This window comes from Apis cerana, linkage group LG1 (genome assembly GCF_029169275.1).
Source record: "Apis cerana isolate GH-2021 linkage group LG1, AcerK_1.0, whole genome shotgun sequence".
Lineage (NCBI taxonomy): Eukaryota > Metazoa > Arthropoda > Insecta > Hymenoptera > Apidae > Apis > Apis cerana.
Window position 1 is genome coordinate 8,574,162 of NC_083852.1, and position 20,734 is coordinate 8,594,895.

The 20,734-nt window shown below is 22.8% G+C and overlaps 2 protein-coding genes across 2 annotated transcripts; one reads left to right on the forward strand and one right to left on the reverse strand.

The window, feature by feature from the left end:
- Positions 1–841: 841 nt before the first annotated feature.
- LOC108002538 (protein phosphatase 1 regulatory subunit 12A) lies at positions 842–15,557 on the reverse strand. The gene is given in 23 exon segments (XM_062082118.1): positions 842–1,565; positions 4,084–4,407; positions 6,542–6,613; positions 6,807–6,916; positions 7,013–7,208; positions 7,318–7,407; positions 7,410–7,435; positions 7,438–7,468; positions 7,967–8,150; positions 8,914–9,027; positions 9,306–9,488; positions 9,804–9,938; positions 10,309–10,417; positions 10,520–10,643; positions 10,718–10,800; positions 11,050–11,226; positions 11,685–11,827; positions 11,916–12,049; positions 12,117–12,261; positions 12,362–12,521; positions 12,609–12,727; positions 12,850–12,980; positions 15,161–15,557. Coding segments are annotated over 23 exon segments (3,126 nt in total). The 5' UTR covers positions 15,410–15,557; the 3' UTR covers positions 842–1,478.
- A 230-nt stretch (positions 15,558–15,787) lies between these two features.
- On the forward strand, positions 15,788–20,595 carry LOC108002564 (ubiquitin carboxyl-terminal hydrolase 35). The gene is made up of 4 exons (XM_017064309.3): positions 15,788–16,002; positions 16,280–17,876; positions 18,156–18,370; positions 18,457–20,595. Exons 2-4 carry the CDS (start codon positions 16,399–16,401, stop codon positions 19,398–19,400), a joined length of 2,637 nt encoding a protein of 878 aa, XP_016919798.2. The 5' UTR covers positions 15,788–16,002; positions 16,280–16,398; the 3' UTR covers positions 19,401–20,595.
- Positions 20,596–20,734: the final 139 nt, after the last annotated feature.

Sequence of the window (20,734 nt, forward strand, 5' to 3'; positions counted from 1 at the left end):
CAACACAAAACTAAATGTTACAAATAATTATTAGGATCGTTTGAAAATTGATTAGCGATATATATATATATTATATATATATATTGATTGTGTGTGTGTGTGTGTGTGTGTACACACACACATACACACACACAATGCATTCGTTTATATATTTTAATTACAGTTCATTATATTTACAACAAGTACAGAATTTAAAATATTTCAAACATAAAAACATATTTCATAAAATTTTAACTATTTATCACAAATTGTATAAATGGATCTTTTTTATATTTATACATTAATGAACATTGTGATGCTAATTTTATCCAAATATTTTTCGAGTATAATAAACACGTTGCAATTATATAATATGTAATAAATGTATCTAAATAATTACGCAAAATTTAATAACATTATTATAAAATAATTATTTCAACTTATTTTTGTACAATTTTTTATAATAACATTTTTAAAAAACATGTCATTGATATATTATTATTTGTCCTTTCTTCATTACCTATAAATTTATTATTTTATCAAAATTAAAATTTTGTTATAAATATTTGTATTTAAAAAGAAGAAATCTTCTTTTAATTGAATATATTTCATTAATTAATAAATGTAATATAATACAGTTTCCATTCTTGATACCAGTTATTAAAACTATATTATCTTCAACATTTTTCATGTATTAACAAATTTTTAGCTGAATTTTCTTAACAATGAATTATAAAATAATATTAAAACATACATTATTTAGAATGAATTTTCTATTTTTTATAAAAAATGGCAATGATGGAAGGATTATAAATTGCAGTCTTTCAGGAAAGGCCACTTGAATAGCATGAAAATCATTATCTTATCTTCACTTTTTTTTTATTGTTCTATTTAATTTTGTAATATCTAATGAATTCGTCTGCATTACAATTATAGAAACAAATTTAGACAATAAATTTGATATTTTTTATGTTTTTTTGAAAGTAAAAAATTTTTTTATTTAATTCTAAAATGCCACGTTATTATTACCTATTACATATTTACAAAATGTTCTTATAAAGAGTCAACATTAATAATGTGAATTCTTTAAAAAAAATTGTCATAAAGAACATTTGTTTTTTATCAATTTGAACAAAGTACATTTTGTTTTACAAAGCATTGGCTCTAAAATGAACCATGAAATTTATCTTCGACAGGAAGAGTGTAATGTGAGAAAGTAAAAATTCTAAATCCTTCATAGTCAACTATTCATAATAATAAGAATAGGAGCAATGTCTCTCTTCGCTCTTGGCACAGCCACGCGAGTAATTTGTTTGATAATAAATTAAATTACTAGCATTAAGAATAAATTCATCAATAACGTGATGATGTAATATACATTATAAGAATACTAGCAATAATGATCATGATATTTTATAGCTAAAAAACAATTCATTCAATGCAATTGTAATGCAATTGTAACGTAAGAAACGCTATACAGCCTTCTTTTAAAATTGAAATTATTTAGATAATTTGCTGATTACTCTGATCAAGGCACCATTTTCATCTTTTAGCCTCTGGTTTTCACATTTCAATTGGTCCATCACCTAAAAAAGAAGAATGTAGAACTATTTTGTGTCATTTAATCGTGTTTTTTTACTAAAAAAGAAAGAAAAAATAAAAAAATAAAAATTAAAAGAAGAAATACAAAGGCAATGCCATTATAGAGTGGGTAAAATAATTGCACAAAATGAAAAAAAAAATTTAAACAAAAAATGGAAAACAAGCAAATATTAAATAAAGTTTTTAAAATAATATAACAATTAGATATATTAAAATCAAAGGAATAATATAAATGGAATATAACAAGCAGGTATAATTTGAATGCTGTAGAGAAATCTTTCACATATAATAAAAATAGGATAATTATAAATTAAAATATTGAAATATATTCCATTAATCTTTTAAAATTCTTTTTTGATATTTATTCATATATTTTTACTTTTATGTAAAATAATATTATATTTTGAGATTAAATGCATAAATAGAACCAAAAATAATTATTACATGTATAAAATAATTTCTAATATATACCCTAATATTTTGTACTTTCATATGTATATTATCTTCTATTTTAATTGCTTAAGTTAATTTTTTTTATTATATGTTTGGTTCACATTTTTAAGTAACATTATTATGTTATTATATTTTATTATGAATTTCCAATAAATTATATGTTTATAACATATATAATATAGTATTACTATAGATTATTAACTTCTTTTTATCTTGTTTATTTAAGTTTTTCATGCATTTTATGAAATCAATCATTATAAAATTATTATTATAGAATAAATAAAATGATATGTATAGATGATATAAATTGGGCATTGAATTTGTGAGTATCAAACAATGCAGAATACAATAAAATATGATTTTACTTTAAACATGCTTTCTTAGAAAAAAGTGTAAAGTTATATGAATTTTTAAATATTGTTTTTAATTATTATATCATAGATTAAATAATACTAAAAGTTATATAAAAATATAATAAAAAATATTTTTAACATTTTTAAAAAATTCAGAATAGAATTTTGAAATAGTCTACATTCTATTATTATGAAAATTTCATACTTTATAAAAGTTTTAATATTTTATAATAATTTATATATGATTAAATAATATCATAAAAAAAAAATATCATAAAAAAAAGAATAGATGTAATTTATTAATAAATTTTTTATTAAAATCTTTAATTTAATTTAATAATTTAATTTAATAATTTAATTTAATAATTTAATTTAATAAATTTAAAACTTAATTAAATTATTAATAAGAATTTAAAATTTAAAAACAAAAGACAGACTGCGTTTTTCAATTTTGGAAAAAATGTAATTATTATAATTAATCTAGTAATAACGTTTTTATAATTAATCTAATAATAACGAAATTTTTATAAATTTTATTAAACGATATTTTTGTAAGAATTTAAAAATACGAAATATATATAAAAATCAACGAAGAGATGCACATTATAAAATTGTAAGTGTCATTAGTAAAATAGAGAAAAACGTAATTTTACATAATTGTAGCATAATATCTAGTAAAAAATTTATATAAGCTTTAAATTTTTGTATCATAAGCTGTTATAAAATCCTAGAATGAAACTATTTTAATAATCACAATTACGCGTAATGTATTTGGCGAAGCTGTATTGTAAGATAAGTCAGTGAGCGACATCGTTTCAAAATTTTAATATTGCGATCAGAATGTAAAATCGTAAGGAATCAATTAATTAATTAATGTTGTACGTGAAATACGATGTACACTGTTAACGCAGATGCTGTCATTATGTCCTTTACCTATTTAGTAGTATTGGTGAGTTTGGATACGACGCGGGTAAGTGCCCGATTTTCGGCTTTCAATCTCTCATTTTCAGCTTTGAGTTTTTGTAATTGCTGTAAACAGTGAAACAATTAGCCCAAAATTCGCTTGTTTTGTAAAAGTCCCATCAGACAATACTATTATATGTATTTTATCATTAATAATGTAATAATATCATTTTTAATTGTTGGCCAAATTTATATATAATGTAAACCACACAAAATAATGTAAATAATATAAATAAAAAAAGGAAAAAATACAGTGCCAAGTAAAATCAATCATATATTGCATAAATAATAAGCGTGATTATTTGATAAGAAGTACTAAAAATAAAAGCACCAAAAAATGCCAAATAAAGAAAAAAGCAATGCATTAAAAGCTGCTTGTACTTTTTGAATTTCTCTCAAATTAACCACTCCAGAAATGCTGGCACCTTCCTCTGTATTTAGTTATAACAATCAAAACGTAATTTTAAAAATTATGACGTGCATTCTAACTAAGGAATATATAATAAAAAATTTATAGAAAAATATAATTATATATAATAATTAAAAAATTGAAATTGTTTTAAATATATATATAATTAGTATTTGTATATATACATGTATATATAATATATTTTATATGTATTTAGTATCTGATTATATATATATATATATTAAAATTATATATATAATTTTTTTTTAATAATATACAAAATAGAAAGCACTAAAATATAAAATAAAAATCTTTAATTTTTACCTTTAATTCTTCTTCCATTTCTGAGAGTTTCCTTTCCATTGCTCTCCTTTCTCTTTTTTCAGCTTCAGATAGGACTGTTTTATTTTGAGCACTTTGTGCTTTATCCAATAAATTTCTAGTTTCTTTTAATTGTTCATCTGATCGCCTAAGCTTTTCTTTGAGTCTTTCATTTTCTGCCTGAGATTCTTCATACAATTTTTTATAATCTAGTTCGCCATTTTCAGAAGTAGTAGATTTTATTCTAATTGACATAGAAGGTGCTTCTGATGATAATGATGATATAGATCCTAATCTATTAGATCTTCCAGTACGATCGTTTCCACTCTGTGAAAAAAAATAAAACAAAGAAAATGTATAAAAAATTAAAAATATTTTTTAATAAATTTATTTGTTAAAGATATAAAGAATATAATAATTTTGTAATTTAATTATATTCTCTTACAATATATCCTTCAGAACTGGCTAAACTTTGTAAACTGGAACTTCTAGATCCAATTTGAATATTTTGTTTTGTTTTTGTTTTATTAAAACTTTCTGTTCTTTGCGCTTGTGAATGATTATTTGAATTAAGATTTAAATAATTATAACTTGTAGAAGATGGTAAACGTAAAGAGTTTATATTTATTGGCAGAGTTATACTTCCGTATCCTGATGCTGTTCCACCATAAGTTGTATATGGATTTTGAAAATTTAAATTACTTGTAGAATTTGAATAAGGAATTTTTCTAAATGATTCATTATTTTTTATAGTTTTATTAAAAAAATTTGGTAATCCAATAGGATTTCCATTAATACCTAACAAACCAGAATAGCTATTTTGATTTAAAGGAAATAATCCACTAATACTTCGTGATCTGTTTCCAAAAATTGAATTTCCATTTGCTGATGCTTGAGCTCTTAATCCTGCAGCTGTTGTTGGCTTTCCTTGTGATCTTTTTCTATAGGATGACATTGTTTATATAAAATGGTTAAAATTACTTTAAAATTGAAATTAATCTATTTTTGTTTTTCTCAGATTAAAAATAACTTTTTTACATGTTATTTTTAAAAAAAGTTAAAAAATTTTCATGTGATGTAATTTAATATTAAATTATTTTATCACAATATACTCAAATATGAAACGATCTAGTTGTAATGACAGTAGATATTTGACTGACGTAGATTGGGAGGAACTTAAGACATCAGCCAGTTTACTCTAAAGCATCAGTTTGGTATCCTATTTATAGATCACATGTATAAACCTATACTAATATTAAGATTACGTGTTGGAATAAATATATTTGATGTTTTATGCACATATATAACACACATATATTTTTAAAATATTTTGTATGTTAAATAAATATGAAACTTTAATTTTAAATAATTCTAATTAATATATAATTCTAATTATATTAATAATGTTTCAAATTATATAAAAATATTTTAATAGATAATTATTTTTTAATATTAATTTTTCAAATAAGATATATTTATTTCAATATTGTATTATTTTATATATATATATATATATATATATATATATATATATATATATATATATATATATATATATATATACACACACACAGAGATGTTAAAATAATTTTAATAATTATAATATTTATGCAGTTATAAATTTTTTATATTATATAATATATATTGTAAAATAAATTTACAAAATTTATTCCTTTTTTTTAGTATTAATGCTATGCAAACAATAAATAAATTCCTTTTCATTTAAATGTCAAAGTGTTACAGTGTTTCAAATGTCAATAGAATATTTTTAGGCAATACCAAGCCATGTTCATGATTAATTTTTTACTTTTCTTTTTTATTTTACTATTTTAAATCAATCTTTAAATACTATTATTACATACTATATATATTCAAACATTTAATTATTAGTATTTAATTTATTTATTTTATATTATTTTATATCAATTATGCAATTGTAATGTATTATTACAGAATATATATTATATATATTATATATTAAAATTTATTTATTTACAAATGATAATATAATTGATGTAAAATTTCATAAATTAATATGGAAATATTCACAATATAATATTCATAAATATAATTTAGATATAAGATAAAGAAATTGATATGTACAATTTAGTCTTAATATGTGACCTAATGAATATAGAAGTATAAGAAATGGAAAACTATTTTTAACAAAGCACGCACGAATAGAGGTTAATCTACCCAGAAACTAACCCAAAAATAACATAAAGCTTCTGTGCCTCATGAAATTGCGTTCATATTATAATAGTTATTTATAACGATTATTCTAATTAAAATATAAAAATGTAAATAATAGTTATTTTTAATAATTATTCTAAATAAATTTAATAAATTAATTTTAATTCTAATTAATATTTTTGTTTTAATATAAAAATTTTTTTATATTTATGAATTTAAATTTTATTTACAATTTTAAAAAAGTATGAAATAAAATTAATTTACAAACCTCATTGTGATTGATTTTAGATTCATCACAATCACCACCAGCAGTTAAGTCTTGCTTTTCAGGATCAATTTCCTAAAATTATTTAATTATAGTAATTTATTAAAATTTAATAAATTATTATGTAATAAGAATAAATTATTGTAAGATAGAGTAAGAATGAAATATGTTTGAAAATATATTACTTAAGAAATATCAATAATAAAATCAAATAATAATTTAATAATAAAAAAAAAAAAATAAAAAAAAAAAAAATAAAAATACTAACATCCATATCAACATGGACAACACCAGTAGATCTCCTTTTAGGTCTTCGTCTCCTTTGTATAACAGCTTGTGTAGCTTGTGCATTTCTACTATCATTTTCTTTATCTTGTTCTGAAAGATATCAGTAGAAGTAATGTACAATTTTTTTTTTCATATAAGTATATTAATACATGAGAATTTTAATATGTAATGTATCTGTGCATATACCTTTATCTTCAGATTGTTTTAACGATCGTCTAAGTGGTAATGTCACCGTTGTTTCTGCACTACTCGTTGCGATAGTTTCAATTGGAGCTGATGATGGTCTTGGTACATTAGAACCTGCAGAAGGTCTTCTCATATATGTAGCAGTATCTGGATTAGATAATGTAGTAGTTCTGTTATTAGCATCTTCTAACTGAAACTAAGTAATGAAATTTCTTTTAAAATTATATAAATATATTAATGTAATATAAATATAATATAAATAATATTAAAAAATTTGATAATAAAGTTATATACAAACCACAAACCTTGCTTCCATTATCCACTTTTAACCTCCAAGAAGGTCGCCTTTCAGGTAAATTAAGTTCTTCAGAAGGCTTATTTGTAGTTACAGTAGTAGTGGAGTTGCTGTTGTTATTGTAGCTGCACTGAGGCTGTATTGCTGGTAGTGGTTGCAGACTGAGTTATTAAAAAAAAAAAAAAAAAAAGAAAAAAAAAGAAAGAAAGAAAAAAAAGAAAAAAGAGAAAAAAGGGGGAAAAAGAAAAAATGAATAAAAAATTATAAAGCTTTCATTATTATTAGGAAGTTTAGTATTTTATAAGTATTGCAAATGTGTGAATTAAAATATACAGTAGTGACAAATATAAATAGAAACAGTTTTTAATTTATATTTATATAAAATAAATAAAAGTTTTTATATTTTGGATTTATAAATATATATAGTGCAATTTAATTTTATATTATCTAAATAAATAGAAATGAAATCTTTTATGAGATATTAATTAATAAAATTAGTTGAATTAGAGAAAAAAATTTTTCTATTTATACATTCACTATTGTATATAAAATTTTTACAGTTTAAAATATTGGGTTAAATATTAACATTCTTATAATAATGGATTTATAGACATATTTTAAAGCTAAAATAATATTTTAATATAAATAAAGAGTTTTACCTGTGTAGAAGATATTGTAGAAGAAATTTCATTATTTTGTTGTTTCTTTTTTACTAATTGTTCTGCACTTTTAATTTCATCTAATGTCACTCCTTGAGTTGAACGTCGAGTTTCTCTTACTCTCTTTGCATGTGCTTTTCTCTGTGTTTCACTTTCCTCATCACGAACAGGAGGAACAAATGATCTACAGACAAAAATTTACATTATATTAATAATTTATACTAATATCCATATAATTTGTACTAATATCATATTTTTATTTAACAGAAAATAGAAAAGCATTAATTATAATGAATATTATAATAATAAGCAACATTTAAAAATATTACACAAAATAATTATGCCTTTATTTTAACATAAAACATATTTTTATTACTGTTATTATTTATATCAATCACAGTCATATGTAATATTTTAAATTTAATATTTAAGAAATAAAAATATTATTTAATTGAATTTTTATTGCACAACAAGATACATTAAGGTATTCAAAACATGCCAAAATTTGTGTAAAATTAAAAAATAATTTTCTTCAATGTTGCACATATTTCTTTTACTTTTTTTAATGCCTTTCATAATATTTCGTGCATTTGAAATCATAACATTTGTGATAATATCAGTAAATTTGCTGAAGTAGGTTTCATAAAAAAAAATATATGTGAAGCTACTTAGAAATAACTGACAAAATTAACTCATTAATACGTTCATCATTTCAGTAATAGTATTTTTGAATTAAATTTATTATTTTTGCTAGTAAAAATGAGGCAGTGGTTATTGGGACAAATAATATCTTAGGATATAAATGTATGCAACTGAAAAAAATAATTATAATGTAAAGCAAATTTTCATGCCACTGCTAATAATTTAATGTTGTATATAGATATTATAGAATATGCAAAATCACACATTTCAAGAGAATCTTCCCAGGTCAAGTATTAAGTACCCACTTGAAGAAATTCTTGAAGATATTTCCTGGACTTAGCTTGCTCCCTCCTGGTGTAGTGGGAGTTCCAGGAACTGCTACTGAATTGTTTGTGGTTGTAGCTTCCACTGGTTGAACACTACTCAGCCATATTGACATTGCACGATGCAAATATGAATGTATAAACTTTGATTTTGTAAATATACTTTATATATGTATATTTTAGTCTATAGTGATGAAATTTTAAAATATTTCTACTTAAGTTCTTCTATATTTGTTAGATTCAATTATTGAATTTTTTTAATTTTTATTGATTAAGATTTGAAAATTATAGAAAAATATTTTATAAATGGCAGTTTATTTTTCTATATTGATGCATAAGTTTTAGAATAAATTTTTTCTCTTCTTAATATTTACCTGCGTATTTGATTAGTTGGAATAGGACTTGTTGTAGTAGTTGTTGTTGTGGCAGTTGTAGTAGCTGTAGTTGTAGTTGGCAGTGTACTTGACACTATTGTTTTTGATGTAGATGTTGGTGAAAGTGTATTGCTTCCTTGTGGCAGTCTTGAGAGTTCCAAATTCAATTTTGCTTCTTTTCTTCTAAAGTCAAAACAGTATAGTTGTTATATAGTTGTTATATTGCAGAAAAAATTTTATAAAAATACGAGTTATGTATATTCATAAAACCAAAATAAAATTTAATACAACCATTTTTAAATTTTTTTCTATGAAATACATATAATATTTTGTGATGTATATAAAAAAATGATTAATTGACATTGAAGCCAGGCAAAGCAAAGAAATAAAGCTTATTTCGTACATTAATATTTATAGTATATGAAAGAAATTTAATAAGGTAAATAAAGAAGCATTATAATTTGAAAGCATTATAAATGATGTACGAAATATGCGCACCTGTGGGTTTCGCGTAGAGATGCAGAACGGGTCGTAGTATTGGTGTAAGTAGGAGTAGCTGCGTTGCAGCAATGGAGAGTAGGACAAGAAAACGCCTTGATTCGAGCTCGTAATGCCAAGTACTGCTCATAAAACCTGCATAACATGCATCATGCCATGCACACTACACTAATTTTCTATATGCATAAAGCTCAAAAGCTACTGCATTTATAATATTTAATGTTTAATTTGTTAAATGCTTGCAAATTTTTCAATAAAAAATAAAATTATAAATATACAAAATTATAAATATACAAAATTATAAATAACGGTACTATAAAAAATCGTTGTGTTAACGAAATTTATATAATGTAAAAAAATTGCAATATAATGCAAAATCATAAATATTAAATATTATAAATATACAAAATTATAAATAACGGTACTATAAAAAATCGTTGTGTTAACGAAATTTATATAATGTAAAAAAATTGCAAAATCACAAATATTAAATATTATAACTCACTTTTCATCTGTTTCAAAACTATGTGTTCTTGTTAATACAACATCAGGTTCTGTATTAAGTTTATTTGACATGGATGGTGACTTAATATTTTTATCTTTTTCTTCAAGTCCTATACATATATAAGATAGATTATTAAATTAATTAATTATATGAGGCTATGTTTAAAATTCTATAATATTTATCTATAATTTCTATAATATTTAGAACTTACTAGAAGATAAAGTGTGAGTTGTCTCTGTATTTTGTACCCTATTTCTAAAAGAGCCAGATCGTCGCCAAGATGGTATAATTCCTTCTTCATTATCAGTCTGTTGTTTTGGAGGCATTATTGGAGCCTGAAAGGAATTGATCAAATTATAAAAATTGGTGAAAAAAGATATATAATAAAAAATATTGACATAAATATTACCTGATTAGGAACTTTACTAGTATCAATTGTTGATGAAGTGTTACGCGATGATGTTTCCTCTCTGTTTGCTCTATTTTTCTTTTCTGCAAAGTTAAATTAAAATTAATATAATGTAAAATACATTAACTTTATGTCTTTTTAACATCTCTTTAAAAAGGACATCAATAAAATATGCATCCATTTATTTCAGTGGAATATTGTTTTTAACAATCGATTTTTTTAGATAATATTTTTATCATGAAAAGAAACAAAAGGAAACAAATGTATTTTATAATACATGCAATAAAATATAATTTTAAAAATATAAAAACAGTCTTACAGACAAAACTCACCATCATCTGTAAGACATGGAGAGTGGTTTGATTCGTTAGACTTATCAGATTGATTGGAGTAAGTGGAAGAATGTGAGTCTGAGCTAGTCTCAGATTCACCTTCACCATCACTCTCTTCCATATCTGTTTCACGTGTCGCTTCTGTCCATGCAGCATTGTTACAAGAAATACAAATTGCTGTTAAGGTAAGTAAAATAGACTTGCAAAACTGAATAATGCGTAATATGTTCTTCATACGAAATTATTCCTACCTACATTAGTATTTCTCAATTATTTATAAGAATAAATAGAATATATTTTCAAATTTTTCGTGAAAGAATTATTCATAGAAAAGAATATATTTATATTTCAATATAAAATGATTGAAAAATACTAAATATATTTTTTTTAATTCAGAAAGTGCTCTGATATATTCTGTCATATATTTTCAAATTGTAAAAAAATTGGAAGTAACAAATAATTATGTATATATTTTTACTAGATAATAATATTTATAGAATATTTAAATTTAGAAATTCATCACCATTTAGTAACAAAATTAAATAATTTACCAAAATATTTAAATATAGACATGCAAATTGACAAACCATATATTAAACAAACCATATAAGTAATATAAAAAGAATAGAACATACCAACGTCGCTATTTGTTCCACTAGAATCTTCTTTATCAGATTGAATTTCTAATTCAACCTTTTTAACTTTATTTGGTGTTTCTTCTTCAAATGTTTCTACAGATTCTTGTGTAGTTATAATATTTTCATTATTTGTTGATATACTATAACAAAATAATTAATATAATAAAATAAGTAAATAATTTTTTTATAAATAGTTATTAATTATTATGAAATATTTATAATACAAACCGTTTCTTTGGTACAGTTGATTGTTTTTTATTAATAATTTGTGGGTGATCTTTCATCCACAACTGTTGTTTTGCTTTTAATTCCTCCAGGGCTGATAATATATTTGTATCAGCAATATCAAATGCAGTTTGATCCTAACAATGTAAAGTTATGAAAGAGACAATTTTGGTTATTCATAAAATAAAACAATTGTAATCTTACAGCATAATTTTTAATGTCCATATTACAAAAGTTTTCCACTAAAAGTTCACAGGCTTCCAATTGTCCCCAATGTGCTGCAGCATGTAAAGGTGTCCAACCATCAAAATCTTGAGCATTAACATCACATCTAGCTTGAAGTAATATTCTGTAATATTAGTGATAAACAAACAATAACTTTATTTGATCTTTTTCTATTATTCATTTTTTTCTAACAATTTATTTTAATAGAATCTAAAGATTCTTACTCCATGACATCAATGTAGCCTTTAGCAGCGGCAACATGAAGAGCAGTAGCTCCTGATTTAGGATGGATTGAATCCTTACCAGCTACTCCTGATTGCCATGCTCTGGCATCATTTAACATTGATCTTTCTTCTTCACTTCTAGCTTGATCACAATCTATACCTATAGACCATATAAATTATATATAAATTATAAAATATCTTTTTTATAATAATAATTTTTTTTTATAAAAGAATTTTAAATACAAACCAGCTTTACTTATATGTTGTTGCAGCATATCTTCCATTTCAACACTTTCAGCAATATCAAGAGCCAATTGACCATCATAATTAACTGCTGCCAAATTACATCCTTTTTCTATTAAATATCTGTAAAAATTTGATTTTTTTATTTAAATAAGTTTCTTAAACTTTCTTAAACTATTATTTTATATAATAATTATTAAATATAAATATTAATTATATAATATCAAGATAAAAATGATACTAACTTAGCAATAGATATAAATCCACAAGATGCAGTTGCATGCAATGGTGTCCATCCTTCATTATCTCCACAATTGATATCAGCTCCTTTTTCCACTAAAAATTCGACCATATCCAGATCATCATTGATACATGCCTATAATTGAAATATTGTGAATTTTTTTAGTTATATAAGATATAATTATAAAAATATCTTAAAGACAGTACTTATATATATGAGAACAAGACATAAAAAGTTATATAAATGTCAATGATATAACTTTTAAAAATATATTAACAAATATTTTTAAGATTAACTTCATTTGTATTTATATTATTAAATAATGAAAAAAAAATTTGTTTTATTGATAACTTTTTTATTTTATTGATAAATTTTAATAATACATATAAAATAAATGTGATATTAATAATTTTAAATATAATATAAATTGTTTATTTATTTTATAGTTTGAATAGACAAATATAATGTTATTTAAAAAATGATGTCACATATAAATTAAAAAGGACATTATGTATCATAACATTTTAAGACAGAGGACATAGAATACAGATGCTGCAGTCTCTGACTTCTAACAGAGAACTATAAATAGCATTTGATGCCTGATGTATTTTCACATTCTATTTTCGCAAATCCATGAAATGCCTAAACTTCCTCTTACTATCACACTTAAATAATAGTAACAAATATAATATATTTTATGTAAAATAATTTTATTCTATATTTTCAGATAAATCATTTTGATCAAAAAGATAAATAAAAAAATAAATTAGTGCTTTATAAATGATTTTATCTGAATTTAGTAATTACATAACTATGATATAATTCATTCAATAAAACTTATAAATTAAATTTAATTCAATAATAATAATAAACAAAAATTATGAAAATTTAAACAATATATCTAATGATAATTTTATTTCTTATGAATATTACATTTGAATAAGAAAATGTTTTTATTCAAAAATATAATAAAAGTCATTTTTAATTACATGATATTTCTTTATTTAAACTACTAAAAAAAAGTTTAAATTTATATTTTTAAATATATTAAAAAAAATAATTTTTGAATATTTATAGGTTTTTAATAAATCTTTCTAATTGCTCATGTTCAAATAATAATGTATAAAAATATTAACAGTGAGTTAATTAATATTCTATTAATTTTTTTCAATTTATATATTTTTATCTTTATATGTCTTTATATATCTTCAATTTAACTTTACAATTTAAGTATTATTAAAATTCACATTATTAATAATTCACATATTAATAATAAAATAAAATTCTAAAGTAAACTATTAATTAATAAAATATATTGTAGATATTGTATATGCATAAATATTGCAAATTTATTTGAACAATACAATATTTATATTAATAATCAAAAATAAAAATATTTTAAAAAGAGATTTTGTTCAATTAATTGCGTAAAGCTATATATGTATAAATTTAATTTATTTATTATTTAATTTATCTGTTTGAAAGTATAATTAATATAATAATAAAAACATTAATTTATAAGATATTTCCTATAATTTAAATAATTATATATAAAATAATTTAATATTAAATATTTAGTATTAAATAATATAATATTAAATAATTTAAATAAGCAATTTTTAATAGTTTAAAATAATAAATAATAAATTTATATGATATTAAATTTTATTCATGACAATTAATATTAACTTAAAGAAATGAAAGAAAATTTATTATTACATTTTAATTAATTTAAAACTGAAAAATAATTTAATAATTTTTACATTTATATAATTATAAATATAAATTTTGATGAATATTAAATGAAATAAACAATTTTTACATATAATGTATATATTTTTAAGATAAACTAAAGAATTATTATACTTCTTTTTAAAATATAATTTATTATAATTCGTAAATATGTTATGAATAATTTTGCTCATTTTTGAAATTCATTCGCTGTATATATAAACAATAATCATGTAAGAGTGGGGGTAAACAGTTTTGTTGACTGTTATCAGAGGGAGTAGTTGTATGGCTTGAATTGCGAGAGATAGCGGAAGCGAGCATTTTGTAGCGAAATGCATGTTTTCCTATTATTAAATAACATTGTAGATATAAAAGAAAAATTTATAGATTACATTTAAATTAGATAGCTGGAACATGTGACATTTTGCAATAAAAATTATAATTAAGAAGAACAACATGACAAGAAAACAAAACTGGAATTCAATCAAGTTTGTTGTCGTGGATATATATAGCGAAAAAATCACGGATAATAAATGGATAATAAATATAAATAAAAATAAAGAAGAAGAATCAAGGAATTTTACTTGATGTAATGCTGTAAGACCGTCAACATTTCCGGTGTTGATATCCGCCCCCTTTTGAAGTAAACGTACGACCTCCTCCTTGTCGCCTGCCGCGCATGCTGCCAGAAACACACAATCCGCAGAGAATTTAATCTTCCGTGCAATCTGACGTGGTTGAGTCGGTTCGCGATTTGTTTCGGACTGTTCCCAGCGTTTGAGTTGTTCAGCCCTTTTAAATAGGGCTGAACTCGAACGACTCTCGAGAGACATTACCCGAAAACACGCACGACTGCACTTAAGAACCTTATAACCACTTCGCACAGTCTCTTCTCTTTCTTTCTCTTCTTCCACTCTCTCTCTTCTTTACGTTTTTAGATTTTAACTTCGCCGAGGCCACTTCACTTCAGTTCACTTTGCGTGATTCGACACGCTGAAACAATCGTTTCTCACTTTTTACCTCCATATACAACTTAATCGCGGATCGCGTGTTTTTCTAGAAAAAAAAATATACGTTAAAATTCGTTCTGACGGAGTATGAAGGGAGCGGTCGGTCGCCTTCACCAGACTCAGTTACAGGACGGCTAGATTCGCGTGCTCTTTGCTATTCTTGGCCGTCCCGTACCGTATGAGCTGTATGGAAACTAACGAAACAACCTGTAGTATAGCCAACATTTTACGCTCTTATGTTTCTAGTGACTATTTAATTGTTTTATATGTTTATCATGTTTTGTATCTGTTTTATCACGACTATTTCAAATAGTATATTAAAAATAGCAATCTTAAAAAATATTTTTATATATAGTAAAAATAATTAGATTCCATGCAACTACAAAATTATAAGCATAAAAGATTTATTACTTAAAGTAAGCTGTAGTTTTATATAATAGAAATATTTTGATATACTTTATATATTAGTATTTAATTTTTAATATATTAATTATGTATTAAAATCTATTTTAATACATAAAAATACATAAAAAAAATATAATATTTATAATGGATTTAGAGTAGAAGAAATAATTATTTTTTAAATAACATATTATTTATTTTTATAGTTTTAAAAATAAACTTTGATTTTATATTGTATGTATAGTTACTTTTTCTGTTTTGAAGTTGACATTTATTTTTTTATTTCTCTAGGACCATGAAATCATTTAGATTTTCGTGAAAGTCATTCTTAGTTGAGGTTAATAATAGTTCTTGCTAAAAATTGTAAGCGAAGTAGTTTAAAGAGGTGTTATAATAATAATTTGTGAACAATGAATACTGAACAAATTCTTAAGTACGACATCAAACAATGTTTAAATTTAATAATAACTGGTAAAAATGCAGATGTTATTGAAGGATGGACCAGACTTCAAAAATTAGAAAGTGAGCCCGTATATGGACAATTAAATAATTATGAAAGTATTTTACGAGAAATACTCAATGATGAAATAAAAAATGTACAAGAAGTTTCAAGAATTATGATTTGGTTTTCGAAATATTTGATGGAAAAACCATATACTGTTCATTCAATTTCAAATGATATAGCAACAATGTTAAGGAATACAGAAATCAGTGATATGTCTCATTTGACAATGATACTTCAAGTATTATTAGAACACAGTGTATATTTACCAGAATCTGTGAGTCATTCAAAACTTTGTGAAGCAATTGTTATTAGTTTGTCTACTTTTGTAATGCCATGTGATCCAAAAAAGATTTCAGAATTTAATGACAATGCTACAAAAGTACAAAACTTTTTAAAAATAATAAGATCAAAATCTAAGAACATTGAAAATGATAATTTAATTTTCATATGTTTGCAAACATTATATAGAATAATATCTGATACTAAACAAAAACAAGATCCTGGACCTGGCTTAGCTGCTGTATTACAAGTAGTAGAACCTTCTATTATACCACAAGCTGTTAATTGGATTCTTTCTGAATCACATTCTGATGCCCAATTAACTCAAGCTTTAAAAGTTTTATGTAGTTGGCTTCCAAAATGGATAGGTGATCGATTAAGTATTTGGATTATGGAATTTATACTTGGATTAGAAAAAAGACATAAATATTCAATACTTATTGAAGTTACTAAAGCAAAGATTGATGTAATGTTTCGTGCTTTATCTGTACCTGTATTTCGTCAAAATGCTTCCACAATTATATTTTATATATTAAAAAGACAAGGATCTCCAACCTTGTTTCAAAGTATAATAAGAAACACACAAATAGTGATATCTTTTTTTCTAATGAAAGAAGATTCTGAATCAAGCAAGGAATGCATACAAAATTTAGTTGATATTATGAAAATACTTACATTAAGATTTTCAAATCAGCGTGTTTGCAATAATTTAGAAAATAGCTTTCCAGTTCAGCCACGAATGCACATTATTAAAGAAATATGGAATGAACATGTTTGGATAGATGAAATGGAAGAAATTGAACCAATAATTGAATCTCCAAAAACACATTTGGGAAAAGTTGGACTTTCAAATCTTGGAAATACATGTTATATGAATAGTGTATTACAAGCATTGTTAATGACTAAACAATTTTGTTATGAAGTATTAATGTACAAACCTTTAAGCAAAACTGATGATCAAATTGTACTTAAAAAGTTGCAAAATCTATTTGCTTTGTTATTATATTCAAAAAGAATTTCCTTGGCACCAACTGAAGTTTTATTAGCTTCACGTCCTGCTTATTTTCTACCGGGTCAACAACAAGATAGCTCAGAATTTCTCTGGTTAATATATTATTAATATTTTAATGCTTTTTTTTATTAGAATAATAATTTATAATTATTATTTATTAACTTTTTATTAATTGTTATTGTTTTTATTAATTAATAAAAAAAATCATGTTATTTAATAGAGAATATGTTTTGAATGATTAAATTAAATATACATTAATATTTAAAATAATATTTGAAAAAAATGTTTTTGCTAGTTATGATTTAATTATAACATTTAATTTTAATTAAAATATTTCCATGTAATTTAAGTAATATGTTATTTTTCAACAGTCATCTTTTAGATCTTTTACATGAGCAAGAAAAGTCAACTACTATAAATAGTGAAGCTAATACTAATCTTAAATATAAGGATGATAGAGAAATAAATGATATTTCATCAATAAGTGAGGAAGGAGCTAGTATTAAACGTTGGACTACTGAAGAAGATTTAAGTGGAAGTATTGTATTAGAAAGAAAAACACAATCATTAGCAGATTTTACTCATGGTATTTTTCATTCTTTAATCTTTTTTTTTAAAATGTATAACAATATTATTTTAAGTATATTTTATATTAAATTTATATTATTGCAGGTGAAGATTTAGCACAAGTACAGGAACTTAGTGATTCACATTCGGATTCTACAGATAGTGGAATACAATCTGTAGGTGGAGAAGATACAAGTAGTCAAGTACCTCTTGTGCATAGAGTATTAGGAGGAAAATGTAAAATTACTTATCAATGTGCTCAATGTGATACTAGTTCTGATAATACTGATAAATTTCGCGATTTACAATTATGTTTCCCAGAAGAGATTCAAGAAAATCAGGAAGTTTCTGTTCAAGATCTTATAAATTATTATCTTACACCAGAAAAATTAACTGGTGAAAATAAATATCGTTGCGATAAATGTATGAAGTTATGTGATGCACAAAGAATTATAAAAATTTTGCATGCACCTACATATTTAATTTTAATATTGAAACATTTTCGTTATGATTTTGATACAAGATTAAGAACAAAATTACGGCACAAAGTGATGTATAATGAAACTATACAATTACCAGTATCAACATCATTATGCACAACTACAGAAAATTATCAGTTATATGCAGCTGTTGTTCATTCGGGTTATAGTATGGACTATGGTCATTATTTCACTTATGCTCGCGATTCGAAACAAAATTGGTACAAATTTAATGATAGTTATGTCTCACAAACGACATTTAATGATTTTAAGGATTTAAAACCACCAGACACACCTTATATATTATTTTATGAAAAAACTGTGCCATTTGAAGGACTTTATGATGAAGATAAACCTGAATTATTAACATTAAATAAACATTTACAAGAACTAGTGGCAAATGATACTACAGCTTATATTGAGGAATTGAGACATCAAGCTGAAAAATCTCAACGCGGACGGCATAATTCAATATTATTTCGAAAGAATGAGAATTCTGATGATGAAAATCCTCCACCTAGTAACTGTCGGGGTGCAGTTAATATGCCTGCGAGTCGTTTCCTCTATTAAGTTATTTTAACATGAAAATGATTATATTCTTTTATAAAATTAATTAATTGTTCCAGGTAAATTTGTAATACATTTTCCTTATGTTAGTAAGAAAGTTAACAGTTCCTTTATAAGTACAGTGGTATTATATCAATTGGTGTAAACGCATTCAAGAACAGTATTGTATGAAAATTTTTACATATTTATTTGTTGTAGTTTTAATAAACTTTCTGACGTGTATTGTTCTAGAATTTCTATATATGTAGAACAAATTTGTACATGATTGTATATTTCACAATTATTTTTAATATTTGCATAATATATGAAGAAAAATAGGCGAAGAATTGTTAACATTAATATTACAATATTAAAATATTGTAAAATATATATGAGTATTCGCGAATTGTATTTAGTATACTTGTTTCTTATAAATTTGAAACAATTTTTTTCTTTTAATGTCATAATGTATTAAATTATAAGATTAAAAAAGTACATTGTTATTGGAGTTGGAAAGTGTATTATAAAATTGTAATGGAAAGAGAATACAAACTCAGTATTTTTTAAGAAATTTAATATAATTGGCTGTGTTTTTACATAGTATATGCAAATAGAAAACAGTATTTATGTAATATTCAAAATATTATCAATTTTATAATCATATTTTGTCATGTTTTCGCACACAATGATTTGATATCCATTTAAACAAATGCCTTTTGTCATATAAAAAGATATAAATGTCGTTTAGTAAGCAATTTTTTACTAACATTTATTCTGGCTTCTAATATTCATTATTTGTAAATTAATAAATATAATGTACATAAATTTATAACATATTTGACAAATGGTAATTGTATTTACATAATTGTGACAGAATTGATTAATGAAATTTGAAATTTTGTTAATTATTGTTAAAATAATAAAATTAAAAGAAAATGTAAGAATAATATCAGCTATTATTGTAAATAGAAATATTTTAATTGTAGTTATCTTAAAAAAAAAGAAAATAACTCCAAGCATTACAAACTGTGATAAATTTATATACTGTCAAATTAATAATATTAATTTAGTTTAATATTCAATAGATAAAAAATACAATATCAATCTTAATTTATAATTGAAATATAATAGTATACAATATTTATTAGATTTTATGTATTTATAAATCTCTTAGTACATAAATAAATCATACAAAACTATTCTTTTGTAATAGACTTAATACGTTGTATTTATTATTAATCTATTATTTCTTGTAGTTCTAAAAAACAGTACAAAAAGAATATATATTTATATATTTACAAAATAAAAAATAAATAATCAATGAACACTTTATTGCATAGTTATATGTATTATTATTA

Coding starts and splice junctions, on each gene's coding strand:
- LOC108002564 (XM_017064309.3), top strand. CDS start 16,399: ATGAATACTGAACAAATTCTTAAGTACGACATCAAACAATGTTTAAAT. Junction 17,877..18,155: donor GATAGCTCAGAATTTCTCTG/GTTAATATATTA, acceptor ATTTTTCAACAG/TCATCTTTTAGATCTTTTAC. Junction 18,371..18,456: donor ATTAGCAGATTTTACTCATG/GTATTTTTCATT, acceptor ATATTATTGCAG/GTGAAGATTTAGCACAAGTA.